This window comes from Panthera leo, chromosome A1 (assembly GCF_018350215.1).
Source record: "Panthera leo isolate Ple1 chromosome A1, P.leo_Ple1_pat1.1, whole genome shotgun sequence".
Classification (NCBI taxonomy): Eukaryota; Metazoa; Chordata; class Mammalia; order Carnivora; family Felidae; genus Panthera; species Panthera leo.
In genome coordinates this window covers 115,126,384-115,149,510 of record NC_056679.1, presented here as the reverse complement: position 1 = coordinate 115,149,510, position 23,127 = coordinate 115,126,384, and the positions used below count along the sequence as shown (strand labels likewise).

Sequence of the window (23,127 nt, the reverse complement as noted above, 5' to 3'; positions counted from 1 at the left end):
TGCCAAGAAAACCAAATACATTCTATTCTTTCACTCTGAGTATGTGTGTGCCAAGTACTGTTCTGGGCCTTGGAGATACAAAATGACTAACACAAAGATCCCTGCTCTTGCATATATTCTAAGGGGAGAAATGACAATAAACAAAATGAGAAGGTGAATTTTATGAGACATCAGAAAGCGATCAGTGATACAAATCAATAAAGCAGTGAGGATTGTAATTTCATATGGGTGGTCAGGAAAGGTTTCCTAAGAAGGTGACATGTGAACAGGGAGCATGGGAGGTACCTGGGGGAGGAGTGTCCTGGCAGGAGGGAGTCACCACAACCAAGGCCCAGAGGCAGGAGCTCACCTGGGGAATCAGATGAGCAAGGAGGTCATGGCAGAAGGACTGGGCTCACTGCCCTCAGGTTATAGGATCAACTACAGCCCCAGAAGAACAGCAGCAGATGAAATTCTAGAAGGCCTTGTGGGCTAGTGTAAGGGCTGATGCCAGCCAAAGCCAGCCTGTGGAGGGTGCTGAGCAGTGGATAACATGACCTAACTGAAACTTGAAAGGATCACTTCGGCTGCTCTGTGGAGAGTGAAACTAGGCTTCAAGGGATGAGAATAGGGAGGCAGGTACATGAATCCAGGTAAGAGATGCTAGTGGCCAGGACCAGAGTGGGAGCAGTGCTCAAATGCTCTATTTATTGTGAAGGTAGATGAGATGTGGGAATTGAGACAAAAAGAGGAATCAAGGGCAAATCTGAGGTTTGGGCCTCAGCAAGTGGAAGGTAGGTTGCCATCTACTAACCCATGAAGACTGGGTGGAGGAGGGTCAGGGTAAAAGATTAGCAGATGCCTGTTAGGTAATCAAGTGGCCAGAGAGAGCAGGCAAAGTGGAAGGTTGTGTGTGGAGCTCAGGACAGTCACCCTGGATGTTTTTCCCAAGGGAATGAGGACTGTGTGAGAAGAGAAGAAGCCGACAGCTTTGCTACCAGACATGCCACTGGTAAGGAGCTGAAGAGACGAGGACAAAGCAGACTAAGGAGGAGGAGGACGGATGGGAGAAATGCCAGTGTGCTGTATGCTGTATATGGGCAGAGACTTGGCAGGGGGCAGGCAGGACGTCCAGACCACCTCCACACCCTAAAGAAACAGCCCCAGGCCCCATGGGAGGGGGGGAGGCGAGCAGGAAGGTCTGAAACATTCTCGGATGCTAGGGTTGTGGGGCAATGCTGCCTGGTTCTGGGACCACAGTAGGGGCAGCTGCCCTATTCTACAATCAGGCTTAGCAGATGGCGGATTTCAAGAGAAGAGGATTGTGCAAAGCCATATAAGGAAGTGAATGGGGCAAAAGAGAGTCTACTAACTAACCAGAGATGCAAAAAGCTAGAAAAGGAACAAAGCAAAGACAGGCGTGGTTGGGTAAGGGTGACAGGTGAGGAAGACTCAGAGGACTGTCACATTCTGGACAGTGGGGGCTGCAGAGAAGGACACTGGACACTGGAAATGACAAAGACCAGGTGTGACTATGGAAGGCAAGCTGAGGTAGGAGGAGGACAAGACACAAGACTGAGAGGCTTGGGGGATGGAAGGATGATTCTTGAATTCAAATAGGAATGGAGTCCAAGTGCACAGCAGTAAGCCAGGGCCTGCAGTGTAGCTGCCTCGCAGGCCTCAGTTGTGCCCTGGCTCTAGCACACGCGGCTGTGTACGCCTCTGCCAGGGCTGTGGCCATCCTGGTGCCCAGCACAGCTACCCCACTGCCAGGCCCTGTGCTGGGCACACTATCTACATTATAGCTAATTAAAACCATCAACCACTAGCACCTCTGTTTTAAGAGAAGATAAGAGAGGAGGCACCTGTTCACAGACACAGCTCTAGAAGAGGAGTCTTAGGAGGCCTGCCTGCTCTAAGGACCTGCTCTCCCCCAACAGGACTCTAGGATCTGCATGCATTTCCTGGCATGTACGCAGTTTTTGTCACACTTTAAGCCCCAAAAGCATTAACCTCAGACACCCAATGACTCCTTTTTATCATTAATGTTCTTTTTATTTCTAGCTGTCTGTCAGTGTGGAAAAGAGCTCTGGAATAATAGGGCTGTGTTCATTACTAGTGGTTTATGTGACCTGGGATCCCTTCACAGCACTGAGACAGAGCTGCTGGGTTTAACCTGTTATTCAACCAGGCCAGGATTCTTCTTGAGCACAGGAATGAAGGGATGGAGAAAGCAAGAAGAACCAATTCCCTGCCCCCAACCTCCAACACATCCAGGGGACCTGGGACCTGTAGGAACAGCCAGCAGCCAACCAGGAAATCCAAGAACATTTATCTTTCCTCCTTACCCAGAGGTACAGTCTTGCCCAAGTATTTCTACACTGCATACGAACTGGGTCCAGCCTGATGCAACTGCCTTAGAAATGGCCTCTGTTTCCAGCTGACGGTCTGACTAGGTTCTACAGGATGCCAAACTGAGAGGATAAAAAAAAAAAAAATGGGACAGAATCCCTGCCTAGCTTGAAGGGCTGGACGAGCAAACCATGTAAATGACACTCCCGTGACCCCACTACACTGACAACACGGCACAATAGCCATGTATGCAGCAGGCAGGCTGGGCAGCTAGAGGAGGGCCCGGCCCAGGCCTGGGGGACCCCCAGGTGGCCTGGTGAGAATTATCCCTGCTCTCAGCTTCCAGAGCAATATGTTCATACTCCTAACAGCATGTGAGGGATCAATCGCTAGGGAAATTGCGAGGGAAAGATAGCTGTGAGACCTAGCACCAGCCCCTGGGCTGTATTACAGAGGGGTTAGTAGTTTCTCAAGGGTCTGTCATAGGCACTCCTCCTTAGCCTCAACACACTGGGGCCCCAGGAGCCTCCTGCCTCCCTGCCACCCCTTCGAGGAGAGAGAACGTATTCTATGTGAACAGTAACTTCAACTTGCATTAAAGAAATACTCCGTTCTCTGCAAATAACCGAAAAGCCTTTATTCTGTGTAGTATCCCTCTAACTTACCAGAAGCCTCCTATGTGTGGTAGCTGTTTGCCTGAAACTAAATCATCAAAGCCAGTTCACACTAGCTCCCCTTCTTGGCCCAAGTTTGGGCTCTAACTTGCGAGTAAAAGTCATTTTAGACAACATAATTAAATATATCTCATTCTAACAGCTTTTAGATTCATGGTTTTAATATACTGCCACCGCATCTGCTGAGTTCCAGAATGATGCATTGCTCAAGTTTAGCAAATGATAAGAAAGAAGCTGTTAAAATGTCTGAAATGCAGTTACTCACCCTTATCATCAACACCGCTTTCCTGATGTCCCGGATGCCATCGTACACTAGGCGGGAGGCATCAATAAACTCATTCTCATCCATGGGCTGGGCAGGGTCCGAGCTGAGGGCTTCCACAGCTGCCTCTACTTGCTCAGTAAAACGTGGCATGACTGTGGAGAAAGAGGCAGGGCAGATCCTGCTAGGCCAGCAGACATGATCATTCTACCAGCCCTCCCTCAATCCCTCAGTCAGACAGGAGGAGATGAGGTATATGATGAAGAGCATCTGCCTCTACCTATGTGAGGAGTATTTACAGTTGAAATAAATTAAATGCTATATTTTACCAAGACTCAAATCATCTTTGTCTCTAACCAGATTTTGCAATACAGGATTTGGATGGGTGAGCAACTGAAGTGAGATAAACAGGAGGCCTCGCTTAAAACTAAGACTCTCCTTAATTTGGTATTTATCCACTAACAAGAGACTTTACTCAAAAATTCACCTTAAATAGTGTGTTCAGAATTATTCCCATCATTAGCTGTGGGACACATGAAGGAAAGGGGTTTTCAAGGCCTTAATTTGGTTGATCAACTTCTCAAGGTCTGATGTCCAACCCAGACATGTTGTGTGAAGACCTGATCTACATCCTGATCTCATCCTTCCTAACCACAGGGCCTGAACTCCCAGGATGGCCCGGCCCACCCATCTGTGTGTGGGGAGCACTGGAAGGGAGGAAGTCCCCGAACCTGTGTTGGAGAGCAGCTTGGTGGCTTCCAGGACTTTCTCTGTGTAGACCCCTGGCTCATAGTTGTCCATCTCTGAGGTGACTACATGGATGACCCTAGCAGCGCGGCCTCGAATCGCACCAGCTGTGCGGTCCAGCCCATCCACATCTTTCTCTTGGAGAGCAATGACACATTTGTTCACATCTTCCAAAATGTGATTTTCTGAAGAACAAACAAAAGGCTGAATGAGGGAGAAGGCATTCTACTAGAAGGGGAAAATTTTAAGTTGGCACCTATCGTTCACTGAGTGCTCATTTTGTGCCAGCTGCAGTGCCAAAGCGTTTCATGTATCATTTCACTGAACAGACCAGACTAACCACTGGATTAAAACTGTCCCACAGGGGCACCTGGGTGGCTCAGTCGGTTAAGCGTCCGACTTCAGCTCAGGTCACGATCTCACGGTCTGTGAGTTCGAGCCCCACGTCGGGCTCTGGGCTGATGATGGCCCAGAGCCTGGAGCCTGCTTCCAATTCTGTGTCTCCCTCTCTCTCTGACCCTCCCCTGTTCATGCTCTGCCTCTCTCTGTCTCAAAAATAAATAAACGTTAAAAAAATATTTAAAAAAAAAAAAAAAAAAAAAAAAAAAAAAACTGTCCCACAGAAACTCAAACTGTAATCACCTCCAAGAATAACAATCTGCATTCCAGGTTTATAGAAAGAGGGAGAGACAGAGGTCAAATGAGATTTTTAAGGCACAGGTGTTTTGCAAACCAGGCAGAAAATTCAGATTATAGAAATCTACTAACTTCTCTTTAAATAATTTCACTGACCTAATGTCCCAAAACAAAGTCTAAAACAGAGGGAGGGGTTCACGATAAGTCTCATTCCTTCCATTCTCTTGCCCCTCCCTCAGTAGATGCCAATGTATTCAGACCATCTCCCAAGAAGCCAGGACAGCCCTGGGATAGAAGGCGCTGGAAAGGAGACTGAAGCCTCCTCTGGAGGGCATAGAGGAAGCCCATCTAAAGCAAAACATTTAGTAACCCTCTCATGGGTGCAGGGGGTACCTTGCTGTGGTATTTACAAAAACCCTTGAATCCTGTTAAGCTGACATTTTGAGGACCCACCAAACCTACTTTTCCTCAAAGCAAAATGCTTGACACTGGATACTGGGAACCTCTGAGTTAGCTTTAGCTTCATCTATAATAAAAGCAAAGTGGAAGCAACCAAAATGTCTAAGGACAGTAGATAATATATTATGGGTACTATACAGCCATTAAAATGGATGAGGTCAATGTGTAAGGGCTAACCCAGAATGGTAAAAGGGGATGTTCTCACCCAGAACTGAAGGGACCACGAGGATATGGCCCAAATGACAGGGCTCCTCAGACTCCGTGAAGTTGGTTGGAGAGTGACATAAAGGAAAGCCACCACGTCATCATCTAGCCATTGCCTCCCAGCTCAGAAAGGAGCTTTCTTCAAGACATGCAAGAACTCATAGAGGATATGCTCACTTAATTAAGCCAAGAGAGTACGAGGTACAATAGGTGAAAGACTAATGGCCCTAGTTCTTCTGGCAGAGCTAGAACAATTAGGGCAAAAGTAATCTAAGAAACATATCTGGTCATTTCTTTGCCAGTCCTGGCCACCTTATGCATCGACATGTCATTATTCTGGACTGCTTCCTGATTTAATCCACTTCCAAAAGCCATTACCCTTCCCTCACAGCCTCTGCTAACATACTCAGTCAAGTTATATATGACAATGTCTGGAAGGGAGGGAACAATAAGCTTGACCTCTTAAGATACTCAAAACTAAGATAGTGGTCATGGTGCTATTTCCTCTCATGTCAAATGGAGGCAGAGGCAAGTGGTACTTAGTAGATCTATCAAAGAACAGTATACCACAATGCACTGCCTTTGTAATTCCCAAGAGACCAGAGACAGGAACTCTGTAAGGGTCTCTGTTCTGAGACTAAAGGTACAGTGGCATAAAATGAAAACAATCACAATGCGAAAGAAATAACCATGTGAAAGAATTAAAAAGACAGTTGGTGAAAACATGTTTCCTATAAAACTAAATGCACCCTTACCATATGATCCAGCAATCACACTCCTTGGTATTTATCCAAAGGAGTTGAAAACCTAAGTCCACATAAAAACATGCACACAGATGTTTACAACAGCTTTGTTCATAACTGCCAAAACTTGGAAACCACCAAGGTGTCCTTCAGTAGGTGAATGGATAAAATGAGGTAAATCCAGACCATGGAATTTTATTCAGCACTAAAAAGCAATGAGCTATCAAACCATGAAAAGACATGGTATACATATTACTAAATGAAAGAAGACAATCTGAAAAGGCTACATACTGTATTATTCCAACTATAGGACATTCTGGAAAAGGCAAAACTATGGAGGTAGTAAAAATATCAGGAGTCAGAGGGGGTAGGAAGAACAGACAGAACATAGAGGATTTTTAGAGCAGTGAATACTTTACATGACACTATTATGATGGATACATCATTAGTTGTAACAAATGTGCCACTACGATGGGACATGCTGATGAGGCTGTGCACGTGTGGGTTTACAGACTGATGGAAAATCTCTGTACGCTTCTCTTAAATTATGCTGTGAACTTAAAATTGCTCTAAAAGTTTTTCTTTCTTTTCTTTAAATAAATTATTTTCAGTGAAAGCCAGAATACAGTGTGAATTCCTATTACAGAAAAGAAAAATGAATTACCACGGTAAAGCAAAGAAAACCCTAATTTTGTGTCTACTAATTCAAAAAGAAGTGGGGACCTGTAGGGTTTCTATCATTGTACTATCAACAGAGAAAACCTATTAAACTTTTTACATAAACAAATTTTAGGAAGGATATTTATTTGAACCATTCATAAGAATGAATGGATGGGGAGCCCATTGGAAGCATCTTTTATATACAAACTTTCTATATAATTAAACTAAACACAGTGGTACTGGGCCTGCACACCATACCAACCTGTGGGTTACGAAATGCTGCTTTTAGGGGTGCCTGGGTGGCTCAGTCGGTTGAGTGTCTGACTTTGGCCCAGGTCATGATCTCGCGGTCCGTGAGTTCGAGCCCCATGTCAGGCTCTGTGCTGACAGCTCAGAGCCTGGACCTGCTTCGGATTCTGTGTCTCCCTCTCTCTCTGCCCCTCCCCAACTCATGCTCTGTCTCTCTCTCTGTGTCAAATATAAACAAACATTTAAAAAAAAAAAAAAAAAGAACTGCTGCTTTTGCTGAACCTAAAACATTTTACACTGTATTTTGTTTAAGGAAAGGAAAGCAGCAGGAAGGGAAAGAAAAAGTATCACTAACTAAACTATGAACCAATGTTTTCTTGCATCATTGATTTTAAAACTCATCCTTGTTTCAGGATTGTTAGTATGGGGGAGGAAGCCCATCTTAGAATCAATGAAGCATGACGTTCTTTTTTGTTCATTAAGCAAAATAGCCCAAACTTTCACCAGTGATTTGTTAACCTTCATCTAGACACCTATGTTTTTAAAAATCAATTTAGACTTTCTTGAATTCACACTGGCTTTCTTCCAGTGAACCTAAACCAGGGAAGGGCTTGCTATTCTTTAGCAACAAAGGAAGCCTTCTATTTCAGGAAGCTGACTAAAGTAATAGTGTCTACCGTCACTGAACAGCTGTCTCTAGGAAAGCCCCATCCAGCTGAGGCTACCACATACCCAGGACACAACATCAATCCTGTTCTCTGCACTTGAGCCTTAAGGGAAAAGCGAGGTTCCAGTGAATGTGCACAAACACGAGAGGGTTGGAGGTACCCAGGCTAACTAAAATCTTAAGTTACTTCAGCTTTAATTGAATTTCCAAGGAACCTCAGCATGGGTCCCTTATGGTTAGACACACCAATCTATACCCCGTTAAAGACTCTCAATTGTTAAACAGTCATCACTGGGAGGTGCCTCTAACAGGAAAAAAAGTCACATATACAACAGTCTATCTAACAAGGGACCATATTATGGACACTATTATGTTTTTCATTTGAAAACCTTTCTAGGCCTGCATCCACCCATTTGCCTCATTCATGTTAATGGCTGCAAAGTACCTTACTGAATAGATGGAGGGGCCATAATTTACTTATCCAGTCTTCTCTTCAACATTTTGGTTGACATGAACAACTTTGTACAGGTATTTTGGCAAACATTTGTGTACATATCCCTGAAAAAAATTTCTAGCAATAGGATTACTAACTCAAAAGGCATATATATGTTTAAAGTAGATATGCAGTGCCTAATTGGCCTCCAGGAACCAAGCCAACTGGAATTCTCCAGAATGCTGCATCAACTCATACTTCAATTCATGATATGTAACAGGGCCCATTCTGTGTACCCTTTGTTCTGGATATCTTTATTGGTATTAACCTTATGCACACATATGAAATGATAATATTTTAATACTTTATATAGAGGACTTAATCTATAACAGGAAATACTGAGGGCTTGACATTTAACTCTTTACATAGTAGCCATTAAAAAAAAAAAAAAAATCACCATTAAATAATGAGCAAGCCAGGGCAGGGACTTCTCCAAGGTCACACAGCTAGTGGGCAGGGGAGTCAGAAATCAAACCTATCTTCACTACCTTATCTTCAAAGTTTTTTTTGCTCTTCAACACAAAAACAAAAAATTAGATATTGTAATCCTTTTATTTAATGGCCTTCCAATAAGACCAAATTGGGCACGGTGACCCTTAATGAAGAAGAAAAAGTACAAATTACCACTCTTACGTGTTGCCCTAATGTATCTAATGCAATATACTATTTGTTTCCAAGAGCACGTGGTAAAAAATGTAATAAACCCAATTGGAACCACTCTAACCAAACACTTGAATTAAAAGAAAAAAAAGAAGACACTAAAGCTTCCACATGTAAGCAGAATAAATGCACAAGAAAGTAAATTGCACTTCCATGGAAAACGTTTATCAAATACAATTCAAATGAAATTCAAACAGTCTTTATCACTTTGATAAATTTCAAACTCCTGTCCTTAAGGGATCAGTCAATATAAATATACTTGTGGTCTGCTGAATGCGCTCTAGCATCTTAACATCTCCAATATTTACAAGGCACATTGTGAAAAAAGCTTGGTGAAAAGGAGCTCCACTCCCTCTTCCCTGGGATGGCAGGCATGTCCCCCTACTTTCAAATGCCATTGTCTCCAATTTGATTGTAACACAGAGTTTTGTCAAGTTTCCCTTGCCCTGCAGCCTCATGAAATGTTTGGGGGCTTCACCAAATTATACACAAAGTTACCATTAGTTTTTGAGTCACAAATTTAGACAGGGCTTGTGGCAGGTATGAGGGAACTTCTGGAACCAACAGGACAGAATATCCAGCAACAATAGAGATAAAGCAACAAAAAGTCCTCTCAGTCCTATTCCCTAAATAACTTTCCCTTAGAGGGGGTTCTTGGCTAGTGGGCAGGCTTCAGCAAATTTCTAGGCCCCATGAGTTCCAAGAAGGATTTCATGGTAGAAAATCCTTATTGGAAATATTCCTTAAAAACTATCACACTGCCAGAGGTATCAGAATACAGTAGAAAACAACCACTCCAAGGAGTCAAGCACAATCCTTACTTTGCATTTAGTATAGATTTATGAAACCCACCACCCAAAGCTAGACTCTGTGCTGGGCACTTGCCTGGCAGCTCGTCTACTCAAAGCCATGCCTACTTCACAGACAGGACTACTGAAGCACCGGCATGCCAGAGGGCAAGGAGAAACCCGCAGAGGGGGAAGATCAGGATGAGGACAAGACACGACTTACTGTCTAAAGACTATCCATGAATGCTGCAGACTGACACCTCCTCTCCAATCCACGGTGCACAATTAGAGATGCTGTGAACTGTACAAGGGCTAAGGACTGGAGACCAGTAGGGGCCTGCCTAGTTCAAAGTGGCATTCCTTGTGATGACAGCCAGTCACTTCCCTAGCAAGACTGTGTCAGGTGAGATGGTTAGACATCTCTAGTTCCCCATCCTACCATGAAAAGATGCTCAAATTTCCATGGGTGAGGTGGGTGTGTGAAGGTATAAAAGAGTGTGAATGCCAACAACTAACTAGTCAGTTGAGGAGAACTCTGCACAGAAATCTGCTTGTATCCTCCCCTTCATCCCATGCCCCTATAAAGCACAGAAGAATTATGAATATTAATCATTTGATACTAAGCAAACCTGTGACAAAACCCGTAGACCTCTGAATTCACATACTCTGAAAGCACCAACACTTCCTGACTCAGAGAACTGTTCTGTATTTTTATTTCCTAAATAGCAACAGTCTAGACTCCTTTCCATCAAGTCAGCCCTTATACTTTCCCACATTTGCATAAAAATTGAACATGCTCACCAGATAAGAGTGTATCTGTTAAAGAATTTAATTTCTCTTTACCATTCTTCTATTTTATGTCATATACCCTAAAGATACTGCCTGGATGCCACTAAATGCTACTGCAGAAGCCTCTTTGTTCTCCAATTTGAAGAATGTTGCATGAGGGACATTTGATTCTATTACATTTTATTTTGCTGTAAGAAGGACTGAAAATCCCTTGAGACCAAGCGTGAGATATATACCCAACCTCATCACAAGAAGCAAGTTTAGGAATGTAGTATCTATCTCCGGAGGGGGGCTTTACATTTAGGTTTCAGAATTTGTTTGCTTAAAAGTGTGCTGTGAAGGTGGAATGTTTTTCTTTAAACCTATGAAAAAGAATAACTCAGTACTTCATTGGGAAAAACAACAGAAGGCCAAGATTTCCCAAAAAAGCCATTGCTGCATTTTTGGCACCAGCAAAGATGTGCTTGCAAATGGGGTTTTCATTTTAAAGTACCGGCACCTGCAATTTGGCAGTCCTGCAGCAGCATGGTTTATCCCCTCTTTTTGCAGTTTATGGATTGCCTGTTCCCCACTCTTTCAACTACATCCAAAGCTACCAACCCCAAGGAGAACAGGCAGAGACAGGAGGACATTGGTATGCAGAACACACTGTAACCTTATATATAGGTCATTGCTGGAGGACTGCGCTGTGCATGTACTTAAGCCCCACTTCTCTTTCAAGCTCCATTGACAGACACATCTCCCACATTCCAGCCTGTGGTTCCCTAGGGTGACAGGTAGTTTTAGCCCTACAAGTACCCAGCCGCTGAGTCTGCCCACAGCCACTGGCCTCAGGAGGCCTGGCACCTCCAGAGAGCAAGCATGTAGCTAAGGGCAGCAGAAGCCCTGTTAAATGAAGAATGCATTTATACTTGCTCAATGTGAAGGAGATGGATTGAAATTTATCTGTGTGATAAACAGTGAATTGCAGTTGACAGACATTTTCTATATGAATGCAATTTACTATGTCATTACCAGTTTATGTTTATATAATGAAATCAACTGTTTTTGTGAGGTGAATTACCCAGATTTACTTTTTGCAAGTTCATAATTAAATGGCACTTAAATATTTCCTCTCTGTTTTCTATCTGTGCACCATGCAGACAGAGTCCTTTAAAAAGTAGGCAGTTAAACTATGATCATTTCCCAGGGAGAGAGGAAGAAGCTTTCCAGGAAGGGGGAAAATTTATTTTAAAAAATGAACTAAAGATGATGGTGCTGGAAACCTCTCCTCTAAAGTTTCACAGGCTTACAATAAATAACCACAGCCTCTCACAGGACACAGGTCAATGTTTTTTCTAAATACAATAGCTTCAAGAGAGGTGGATGGTCACGGTGCTGTACAGGTCAACAGATGCAAAATATTACTCTATACAAATGGGAGAAAACTGCCAGCCAGATTTCAAATTCATGCTTCTAAGATCTAGACCAGCCCCACCACAAGGGAAACAACTGCAACCCACCTCCCACTGTTTAGGAGCCAGTGGTAGTTTGTTGTTGTTTTTTTTAATTAAAATCAAAACCAGCACAATATTATTGCTAGAATAATTTACTTGCCCAGACTTGGGGGTGTTTTGATTGTCCATTACTGTGACTTAGAAGTTATTATGCACATTCTCACAGGCTTCTCTGGGGAACCAGCTCATTACCTGAGACAGCCAAGAAGTCATCAATGGAAGTAATGTCATCGACAGCATCTGTGAGAACACGGACTTGTTTTTCCCACTGTTCTTTAAAAAGATCCATGTTCTCTTGGGCCAGTTTACTCTGTGGTTTTGCTGCTAAAGCCAATGCAGCATTGATAACCTGCAAAGATATTGAAGTTCATTTTTTACTCTTCCAGAGGCATGAAAAGAAGATAGGTGGGACACTCTGGTCAATACACTGGTGATGGCTTTGTCTCATAGACATTTCACAAGGATCCATGATACCACGTGTTCCACCACAACACTTACGAAGATGAAGAAGTGTTAAACAATAAGTAGCAGATGTGAGGGTAAAAGAAAATACATTGGAAATGCAGATACACAGTAAGACAAACAAATGAAAATATCTCCAACCTCTCCACTCTGTGACAGCAACTTTTGAAAATTTTTGACATTATATTCCAGCCTTTATGCTATATACAATACCCATACACAAGTACATCCCATGACAAAAATATAAAATTCCATGCTACATAAGACTATCTTGTTTCTTCTTCAACATTAACTGTTTCTTATCCCATCTTCTGGATTTACACTGTTATTTTCCTATTACACGATTTCTAGGTTTCATAGAGTTACCCACTATTCTTAATAATTTGATGACGAATGTTTGCTATTTCAGGTTCTGAAGTTTAAAAAGTAATCTGTACAAAAAGCACCTGGCTTGAGATATAATTCACATACCAAAAAATTCACCAATTTAAACCTTACAATTCAGTAATTTTTAGTATATTCACAGTTGTGCAACCATTACCACAAGACCACTTTCATCACTCCAAAACAAACCCCATATACATCAGCAGCCATTCCCCATTTTGCTCATTCCTTAAAACTACCTACTGGGGGGGCGCCTGGGTGGCGCAGTCGGTTAAGCGTCCGACTTCAGCCAGGTCACGATCTCGTGGTCCGTGAGTTCGAGCCCCGTGTCAGGCTCTGGGCTGATGGCTCGGAGCCTGGAGCCTGTTTCTGATTCTGTGTCTCCCTCTCTCTCTGCCCCTCCCCCGTTCATGCTCTGTCTCTCTCTGTCCCAAAAATAAATAAAAAACGTTGAAAAAAAAAATTTTTTTTTAAAAAAACTACCTACTGGCAACCACTAACTTTACTTTCTTTTTCTGTAGATTTGTCTATCCTGGGTAATTCACATAAATGGAATCATATTAATATGTGGGTTTTGTAACTAGCTTCTTTCACTTGATGTTTTGGAGGTTCTTCCACGCTGGAAAATATGTCAGTCAGTATTTCATTCCTTTCTACTGATAAATAATATGCCATTATACAGATACACAAGATTTTATTTATCCATACATCAGGTGATCAGTTTATTTATCCATACATCAATGAACCATTTCCACTTGTTTGACCATTATGAAAAAAGCTGTTATGAACATTCACATACATGTTTCTGTGTTTTCATTATTTTTGGGTCCATCAGCAGGAGTGGAATAGCTGGGTCGTATGTTTAACTTTAGACAAACTGCCAGACTTGTTTTCCAAAGCAGTTGCACAATTTTACATTTTCACCAGAATGTATGAAGGTTCCAATCTTCACTAACACTTGTTCTTTTCTTTTTTTTTCTCTCTTTTCTTTTTAATGATAGCCATCCTAGTGGGTGCGAAGTGCTATCTCATTGTGGTTTAATTTGCTTTTCTCTGATGGTGCATGATATTACACATCTTTTCCTATGCTTATTGACCATTAGCACAGATTCTTTGGAGAAATACCTACTCAATCCTTTGCTGTTTTCACTCAATGAGTAAATAATGAAATCGAACTGAGAGGATAATTACTAACATTTCTAGGTCCACCATCCTTATGGGTTATCAAAAATAAATATACTTATGATAATGCAACTTGGAAGGGAAGCAACGACAAGAGAAAACTGGTGGTGATGGAATCGAGGTCTGGATGAAGCAGAAAAATACTTACCACAGAAGCATTTGGCATGCAAAGCTGAAGACAGGATTTGGGACACATTTTTTTTAGGTGACACAGGGACCACATGCCTATAGGTCTTAATTCCCAATATACTGCAGCAGTATTCAAGAATTTTATTCAACGCAGTCAACAAAGACTTGTAAACAAACTGAAGAATCACACCTACTAGACTGACGCAGCTGTTCCTCTTCCCTCCTAAACAACTCGAACTGACAGACCAACAAGATTATAAACTACAGACTCATAGGCATAAGGGACTGGGCCAGCTACTTATTATTAACAGCCCGTTTATAAAAGCATATGGGTTTGGACAATCAATTATTGTAAGAAGAGCTATCCCACCATCTTTCCATGTGTTATACTGTGGTCTTCCATATTTTCATCATTTCAAGACTTGTTCTTTGCCTCTCTTCCTTCTTGCCATTCACTTCCCACCAGGTGATTCACCACTGTGGACTACTCTCTTCACTACTTAACTCACTGATTCACCAATGCACCAATGAATCAGAGCAGAGCTAGACTGTATAAGAATACTTGGCTGAAAAAAATGTTTCCTAAGATAGCCAAGTAAACACGGGCAGGGAATTAATTATATGTTTTAAATACGAAGATAATTCCTCTATTACAAAAAGAAAATTGCTCTCTTTGTTCTATAATATATCTTATCTCATACAGTATAATGGAGAAAAAGCACCTTATCTAAGGTTAACTTTCTCATTTTCATTACAAACTATTTACAAAGGACACTTGATAAATTAAATACTCATTTCTGATGACTCTGACTCTGAGTAAATTAGAAAGATTCTGAACATACTACTTTAAATAATCATCAAACATTATACTTTTTGGTGAAAACTAGAATCATTTACCTTAAAAAATAGATGTTATTAATGTTATACTTACTGTTACCATTAGTTAAACAATAATATAATGATCTTTCTAGCCAATGAAATCAAATGGGAAATAGAAATAAAAGAAAAAGCTGTTAGAAAGGAGACTACCAAATGACTTTTCAATACAGATGATCTGTTTATCTAGGAAACTGAAGAGAGTCACCCCCAAAAAATTTAGTATTATAAAGAGTTCATTAAGGAAGCTACAGACAATATAAATATATATTAAAAAATCAATTTTTTATATACTAGAAAAAAGAAAGTAAAATGAAAGGAATGTCAAATCTTTATGAAAGCAATTAACGGGAAATAAAGGGGACTAGATCTCTGAAGAAACCCACAGTATTAAAGTAACAGTAAGTGATTTAACTTTTCTGAGGAATATTACAAAAACTTAAATAAACAAACATATTCCATGTTTAGGCATAGGAAGACTGACCTACTTACTCACAAATTAATCTGGAACAATAAACAGCTAGGAATAGCCAAAAAACCTTGGAGAAAGAGAGCAAGAGTAATGGAAGAGAGGTAATTAAAATGTAATACAAAGCTAAAGTAATTACAATAGAATCATCTAAAAATAGACGCTGTCATAGTGAATGAAAAAAGTTAACATCACATACAAGGAGGGATTAACAGTACATGGTTTTGTATTTGATGGTCTATCTGGAGAAAAATAAAGTTAAACCCTCACTTCATGCTTATATTTAAAAGCTAACAAAGCTAAAGAATCTATTTATGGGGGCACCTGGGTGGCTCAGTCAGTTAAGCCTCTGACTTCGGCTGAGGTCATGATCTCATGGTTTGCGAGTTCAAGCCCCACATCGGGCTCTGTGCTGACAGCTCAGAGCCTGGAGCCTGCTTGGATTCTGTGTCTCCCTTTCTCTCTGCCCCGCCCCCGCTCACGCTCTCTTTCTCTCAAAAATGCATAAACATCTAAAACATTTAAAAACATCTATTTATGTTTTTAGGGGGAAAATTATGTTCTAGGGGAAAAAATTTACTCTCACAAATCAAAAGAAATAAAAATTAATGGGAGTTAATATTTTTTCTCATTAAATTAGCAAAAAGCCCCACATGAGGCACTATCACCATGTTGAAAACCTCTAGAACAACGTTGAATAGGACATCCTTGTCTTGTTTTTGATTGTCTGGTGAAAGGACTCAGCCTGTTCCCGTTAATATTACGTTTCACCTGGTATGATGTTACCAGGCTGAGCAAATTCTCTTATGTTCCTGGTTTACAAAGTGTTTTTTGTCAGGCCTAGAGGTTAGATTTTCTCGAAGACTTTTTGTTTAATTTCTACTGCTCTGGCTATTTCTTCTCTGTCTTCTTTGCTGCCTTGTCTTCTTCGACATCAAAGAATTTCAGAGTTCCTCAAGGTTTATTTCTATGCTGCCCTTTCTCCTTTCTACACTCCTCTCCTCACAGTGAGCAATTTCATCTAGTTTCATGATTTTACATACCACTTAGGTGCCAACTACTCCCACATCTCCTATCCAGACCATTTATTCTAGCTCCCAACTCATATCGCTTGCTCTATACCAAACAGCTCCACTCAGATGTCTCACAATTTCCTGTCCCAAGAATGCGGAGTGGTCTTGCTTTAAAATTCTTGATCACTCAAGACACATAATGTTGGAGACAGCAAGGGAACTATACTTCCTTAGTCTAGTAAATCTCCTCCTCTCAAGCCTGGACTCTAAATGAGTATAATGAGTATTTGTTTCACACCTTCTTTTCTCACCTACCTCAGCCAGTATCCTCAGTCTCAGCTTCAAAGCCTGCTGCTTCCTACTTGAGTGAGATGAATGCGATCAAAAGACAATGTCCATAGTTCCTATCACCACATCTACCCACTTACCTGCATCTGTACCAGGTACTGTCTTACCTTTTTAAAAATATAGGTGTTCAATCTATGTTCCCATCTCAGACCAACCTTTCTACCTGTCCACTGCATCTTATTTCCTCTCCCCTACTCCAGGACATTGCTCTAGCAATTCTTCATCCATTCTATAGTATCTATATTGATATTGTCTATTATAAATTCTATTGGTTATATAGATTATCTATTCTGTATTATCAATATTTATACTGATATTATTCTATATTATCAATATTTCCCCTTTACTGGACTATTTCCTAATTATGTATTATCGATATTTCCCCTCTTTCTATACTGTAAATATTTCTCATCTATTGGATTATTTTCAACAGGTAAACATAAAAAACATGCTAGTATGGGTCCCAACTAAAAATAAAAAACAAGTAACAGTCTCAATCCTGTATCTAGCTCATGCTACCACCCCATGTCTCTATAAACCTTACATAAAATCTGAAAGAGCTGCCAACTTGTTATACCCAATCCCTCTCTCCTCTCTTGAACCCATTCTAGTCAAGCTTATGTCTCCTAAACTCTACCTAAACTCCTTTGTCCAAGGTCATTTGTCATCTCTACATATTGTTGAATCCAAGGACTAATTCTCAGTTCACGTTCAACAACCAATTGACAGGAATAAACATCATTCCTAGAAACACTCTTTTTCACTTGGTTTCCAAGGTAGAGCCAGCTTCTGGTGTTCTTCTGGTCTTACTAACCCTTCCTCAGTCTTCTTTGCTCATATCCCCAAACTTTAAATGTTAGAGAACCCCAGTTTTAGTACCTAGACTTTTTTACTCTAGGTATACTCATTCTATTGGTGAGCACATCCAGGCTCATGGTATCCTATGTGTGCTGATGAGTCTCACATTTATACAACCTGTCTAGATCTGTTCCTTGAATTTCACTTAGCATCTTGCATATCTAATTACCGTGTCTAAAACAGAGCTCCTTAGCTGTTCCCCCAAACCACGCTTCCCTATCAAAATAAATGACACCTCCATCCTTCCAGCTACTTATATTCAAAACCCTGGAATTCTCCTTCACTCCTCTCTTTCCCCTCCACCTCATATTTAATCCTTCAGTAAATTCTATCATCATATATCCAGAGTCTAATCAGTGCTTACCACATCCACTGTACTCTTTCCTGGATTAGTACCAAAGCCTCTGTTTTGGTTTCCTAATGCTGCTGTAACATATTATTACTGAAGTAATTTTACTTAAAACAACACAAATGTATTATCTTATAGTTCTGGACATCAGAAGTCAAAGTGTCAGCAGACCTATTCATTCTAGAGGCTCTAGAGGAGAATCCAGTCTGACTCCTAGAGGCTGCCCACATTCCTCGGCTTGTGGCCATATGGCTCCAATGCCTGCTTCTGCGATCACAGTGTCTTCTCAGACTCTGACACCTATGTCTCCCTGTTACGATACTTTGATTATACTGGGGTCCCTACCTGATAATCTACCCTTAGTTCTCTCTCTCTCTCTCTTTTTTTTTTAACCTTTACAAAGCCCTTTTGCTACTTAAAGTAATGCATTTATAGGTTTCGGAATTAGGAAATGAACATCTTTGTGGGGGGTGAGGGGTGTTTTCCCGCTTATTAGCACAGCCTCCTAAGAGATATCTCTGCTTCCATCCCTCCTGACAGAAGTCAGGGAGGCCTTGTTCAAACCTAAATTAAATCATGTCAATCCTCTATTCAAAATCCTTCATTGGCTTCCCATGTCACTCAGAGTAAAAAGCCAAAGGCCTTACCATGGCCCTAAAAAGCCCCAAACCACCCAAACATCTGTTAGAAATTTGACCCTCTTTTTGAAAGCCTCTGCATTTGCTGTTCTCTCTGCCTGGAGTGCCATACCTCCATGACTTGTTCTATCATCTCCTCTGGGTCTTTGCTTCTAAATCATTTTCCCAATGGCATCTTTGCTGACATTCCCATACTATTTAACACACACATTACAATTTGTAGGATGTAGCTAAAGCAGTGCTTTAAGAGAAATTTATACCATTAAATGTTTAACTGTGACATCAGAAAAGAAAGTCTCAAATCAATGATCTAAAAACTTCTAACTTTAGAACTAGAAAAAGGACAAATTAAACCCCAAATCTGGCAGAAGGAATAAAGTAACATAGTAGTAACTGATGAAATATAAATTACCAAAGACACTCAAGAATAAACAGCTAATGTGAATATCCTTTTATCGATTAAAGAAACTGAATTGTTAAAAACCTTCCCACAAAGGAAACTCCAGGCCAAATGTCTTCAGTGGTAAATTATCCCAAACATTTAAAGGACTAATATCAATTATACAGATTTTTCAAGAAAACAGAAGAGAAGTAAACACTTTCCAACTGTTAGGCTATGGAAATCAGACTGTACCAGAAAAGAAAACAACTGACCAGTATCAATATGCAAGCCTTACAGGGAGACTGCAATGTCTCTGGCAGCATGTTACCAACAGATCTCTGTCAGAAGGAGTGGAAGGGGCAGGGGGCAAGGTACTGAAACCTTTAGTCAGAAGCATCTCCTTCGAGCTCTTCTGTTAAGCTGCTTTGAAATAAAAGATTAGAGAATATCCGAAGTGGAAAAGTGAGGTGGTTCAAAGTTAGATGGTCCTATGATTGTGAAATAATAGATGCGTGAGAGCTGAGGTCACAGGGTACCCTGGCCTGTATGCCTTAGATGCTCCAATAAGAGCTACATATTTTCTCACCACCTATAGGCCAGGCCTGTCTGGGTTTGTGTTTATTTGATGCTTGTTAAGCCTGTCAGCCACAAAAATGATCAGTGTTCCCAAAAGCACAAAGGGAAAAGAAGCAATATGGAAGATAAATCTAAGGAGGCACAAGAAGAATGGGCAATTTCGTAAGTTGTTTCTCTAGTTAGTGAGAAGGACAAAAAAAAAAAAAAAAAAAGAAAGAAAGAAATGCAGATAAGCTGTGGCTTCAAATACTTAATTCACCTTTGTGTAGATTTCCAAGAAAGGCCATGCATTAAACCAGGCTATATGAATTATTAAAGTGCCAGATCTGTATTAACCTAAATGTACAATGCTCATTCTCACAAATGAACTAAGAAAAATAAAATATTAAGTGAGATCATCTCCAAAATGCCCTCCCACAATTTTAAAGATTCAATTGTCAGAAACCTTCTTTTTCCTTTTTTTCGCTGCCCAGCACCAAATGAACTAAAGAAGTGAAATATTTTAAGCAGCTACCACAGACTAAGACTTGGGCACATCTACAAACAAGGCATGTCAGGGATATGTGGGGTACAGATTCATATTTATCCCCATAACAGTTGGGTTTTTCCCTTATAAAGGCATGTGAGACTAGGGCTCTCTGCTCAAATGGAAGCAGGTCCCCCTCCAGATGAACAGAGACAGTGCAGCCACAGAGTAGCAGGCAATGCAGGCAGAGACAGCTGACCTACTTCCTTTCTTGCAACAGCAAATCACAAAAAAATGTGGGTGCTTTTGTTCCCCCAAGCAACAAAACAAAGCCACTTTCAGGTTACTTCCTCCTCAACTTTAATTAATCTCAAATATTTGAAGTTAAAGTCACTTAACTGCTACAAAGTTAGTACTTCACAACAGTTCTCATTTCCAAAGTTAATTTGCTACTGAGTGAACTGACAAAATGGGGGAAAAGCTCCTCTGGAGGTTCCATCTGTCATGTCTCCCCTTCAACAATAAGGTCTAGGAGCCAACTCCAAAATGTAGGTGGGGCCACAGAAGAGTTACATAAGGAGAACATCTCCAACACAGGGGCCCGGGCTTCCTACATGCAAGAGTGTGGGTGTGAGGCACAAAAACCAGCATGGAAAAATCGAACACGTACTTCATCCTGTGGTCAGATATTGCCAGCAGCCTCACAATAAAGATGCACTCTAATAACTGTCTATAGGCTACAGCATTTTTGTTAATTAATAAATTAATTTTTATATTTTTAAATTTACATCCAAATTAGTTAGCATATAGTCCAACAATGATTTCAGGAGTAGATTCCTTAGTGCCCCTTACCCTTTAGCCCATCCCCCATCCCACAACCCCTCCAGTAACCCTCTGTTCTCCGTATTTAAGTCTCTTTCATTTTGTCCTCCTTCCTGTTTTTATATTATTTTTGCTTCCCTTCCTTTTGTTCATCTGTTCGTATCTTAAAGTCTTCATAAGTGAGTCATATGATATCTTTCTCTAATTTTGCTTAGCATAATACCCTCTAGTTCCATCCACATACTTGCAAATGGCAAGATTTCATTCTTTTTGATTGCCAAGTAATACTCCAGTGTGTGTGTGTGTACACATGCCACATCTTCCTTCTCCATTGATGGACATTTGAGCTCTTTCCATACTTTGGCTGTTGTTGATAGTGCTACTATAAACTTGGGGTGCATGTGGCCCTTCAAAACAGCATCCCTGTATCCCCTGGATAAATACCCTAGTAGTGCAATTGCTGGGTTGCACAGTAGTTCTATTTTTAATTTTTTGAGGAACCTCCGTACTATTTTCCAGAGAGGCTGTGCCAGTTTGCTTTCCCACCAGCAGTGCAAAAGAGATCCTCTTTCTCCGCATCCTCTCCAACATCCATTGTTACCTGAGTTGTTAATGTTAGCCATTCTGACAGGTGCTATCTCATTGTGGTTTTGATCTGTATTTCCCTGATGAGTGAGGTTGAGCATTTTTTCATGTGTCAGTTGGCCATCTGGATGTCTTCTTTGGAGAAGTGTCTATTCATGTCTTCTGCCCATTTCTTCACTGGATTATTTGTTTTTTGGGTGTTGAGTTTGAGAAGTTCTTTATAGATTTTGGATACTAACCCTTTATCTGATATGTCATTTGCAAATCTCTTCTTCCATTCTGTTGGTTGCCTTTTAGTTTTGGTGATTGTTTCCTTCGCTGTGCAGAAGCTTTTCATTTTGATGAGGTCCCTATAGTTCATTGGTACTTTTGTTTCCCTTGCCTCCAGAGACGTGTTGAGTAAGAAGTTGCTGTGGCCAAGGTCAAAGAGGTTTTTGCCTGCTTTCTCCCTGAGAATTTTGATGTCTTACATCATTACAAATGTCTTACATTTAGGTCTTTCATCCATTTTGAGTTTATTTTTGTGTATGGTGTAAGAAAGTAGTCCAGGTTCATTTTTCTGCATGTCACTGTCCAGTTTTCCCAGCACCACTTGCTGAAGAGACAGTCTTTATTCCATTGGATATTCTTTCCTGCTTTGTCGAAGTTTAGTTGGCCATACATTTGTGGATCCATTTCTGGGTTCTCTATTCTATTCCATGGATCTGAGTGTCTGTTTTTGTGCCATATAGGCTGCAGCATATTAAACCCCTTCCTAAACTCCTGAGGAACTAACCAGCCTAGTCTGTTTATCACACAAGCCAGTGTCTGTGGAAGGGAACACCTCTAGTTCAGGGCCCTGGTGGTAGAGGTCACTGCCCACATCAGAATGAAGAGTAAGGAGAGAGAGAGCTCCAGGGAAAGCCCTCTTCCTCACAGGGATGGCCACCAGCCAGTTTGAAGAAGAAGCGCTTTGAGAATGCAATGCACGGGCCAGGGTAAGCCAGATGCAGTCTCAGAGGAGTTTGGTTTACCCTCTTCAAAGACTTTCTAAACTTTTGATTAGTTACCTATCGTTTAAAATTGAGACTTGACAGAAAAACCTGAATTGCTGACTTCTCTTTAAAAATAATGAAAGGACCTGGCAATACTGGCCTGGAGTGGAATCGCAGCTTCCTCATGTAGAAACGGCACATACTACTCAAGTTTGTCACTATCATGGCTGCAAATGTCTGCTGTATTTGCCATCACTGAGTCTGCCCAGCCCTGCTTTGAGCAGGGGCAAAAATGAACCTAGGCAAGAGTCTGGAAGACAAGAAGCACACTTGGGAAAACACCTTTTTATCCAGGACACACACCTAATACTAAGGGTGGTCTGGGCACGGTCTAAACCCACTCCTCCTGAAGGTCTGTTCTACTAGAAGAAATCAAATACCCAAGAGAGAAACAATGCTGAGGGCAAACTCAAACCGGCACAACATGGCCCAGCCACACATGATTTGTGCACACCACCATTTCATTAGGATCTACTAGACTCTCCATGTGATTTTTTCTCCTAGGCTTAAGATCATTTATATAAATACTCTTGGTAGGTGTGATCAGCGTATGTTACCATCTGTTTCAGCTGATATGTGAAAGCATTGTGGCTTTTCAAGCATTTCAAAATCAAACGGAGAACCAAAGACATTAAAAACAAAGTGCTGATAGGGTAAAATGATAAACTTGGGGAAAGAATGCCCCATCTTTAGAAA

The 23,127-nt window shown here is 41.1% G+C and overlaps 1 protein-coding gene across 3 annotated transcripts in view; it reads right to left on the bottom strand.

Moving 5' to 3' along the window:
* CTNNA1 (catenin alpha 1) overlaps window positions 1–23,127 on the bottom strand; it is a 178,477-nt gene that overhangs the window by 7,084 nt on the left and 148,266 nt on the right. For all 3 annotated transcript variants that reach the window (XM_042936417.1, XM_042936424.1, XM_042936407.1), the window contains exons 11-13: window positions 12,051–12,207; window positions 3,999–4,199; window positions 3,271–3,422 (exon numbers count right to left, since the gene is read on the bottom strand). In XM_042936417.1, the coding sequence (XP_042792351.1) occupies window positions 3,271–3,422; window positions 3,999–4,199; window positions 12,051–12,207 (510 nt within the window). The remainder of the gene's footprint in view (window positions 1–3,270; window positions 3,423–3,998; window positions 4,200–12,050; window positions 12,208–23,127) is intronic.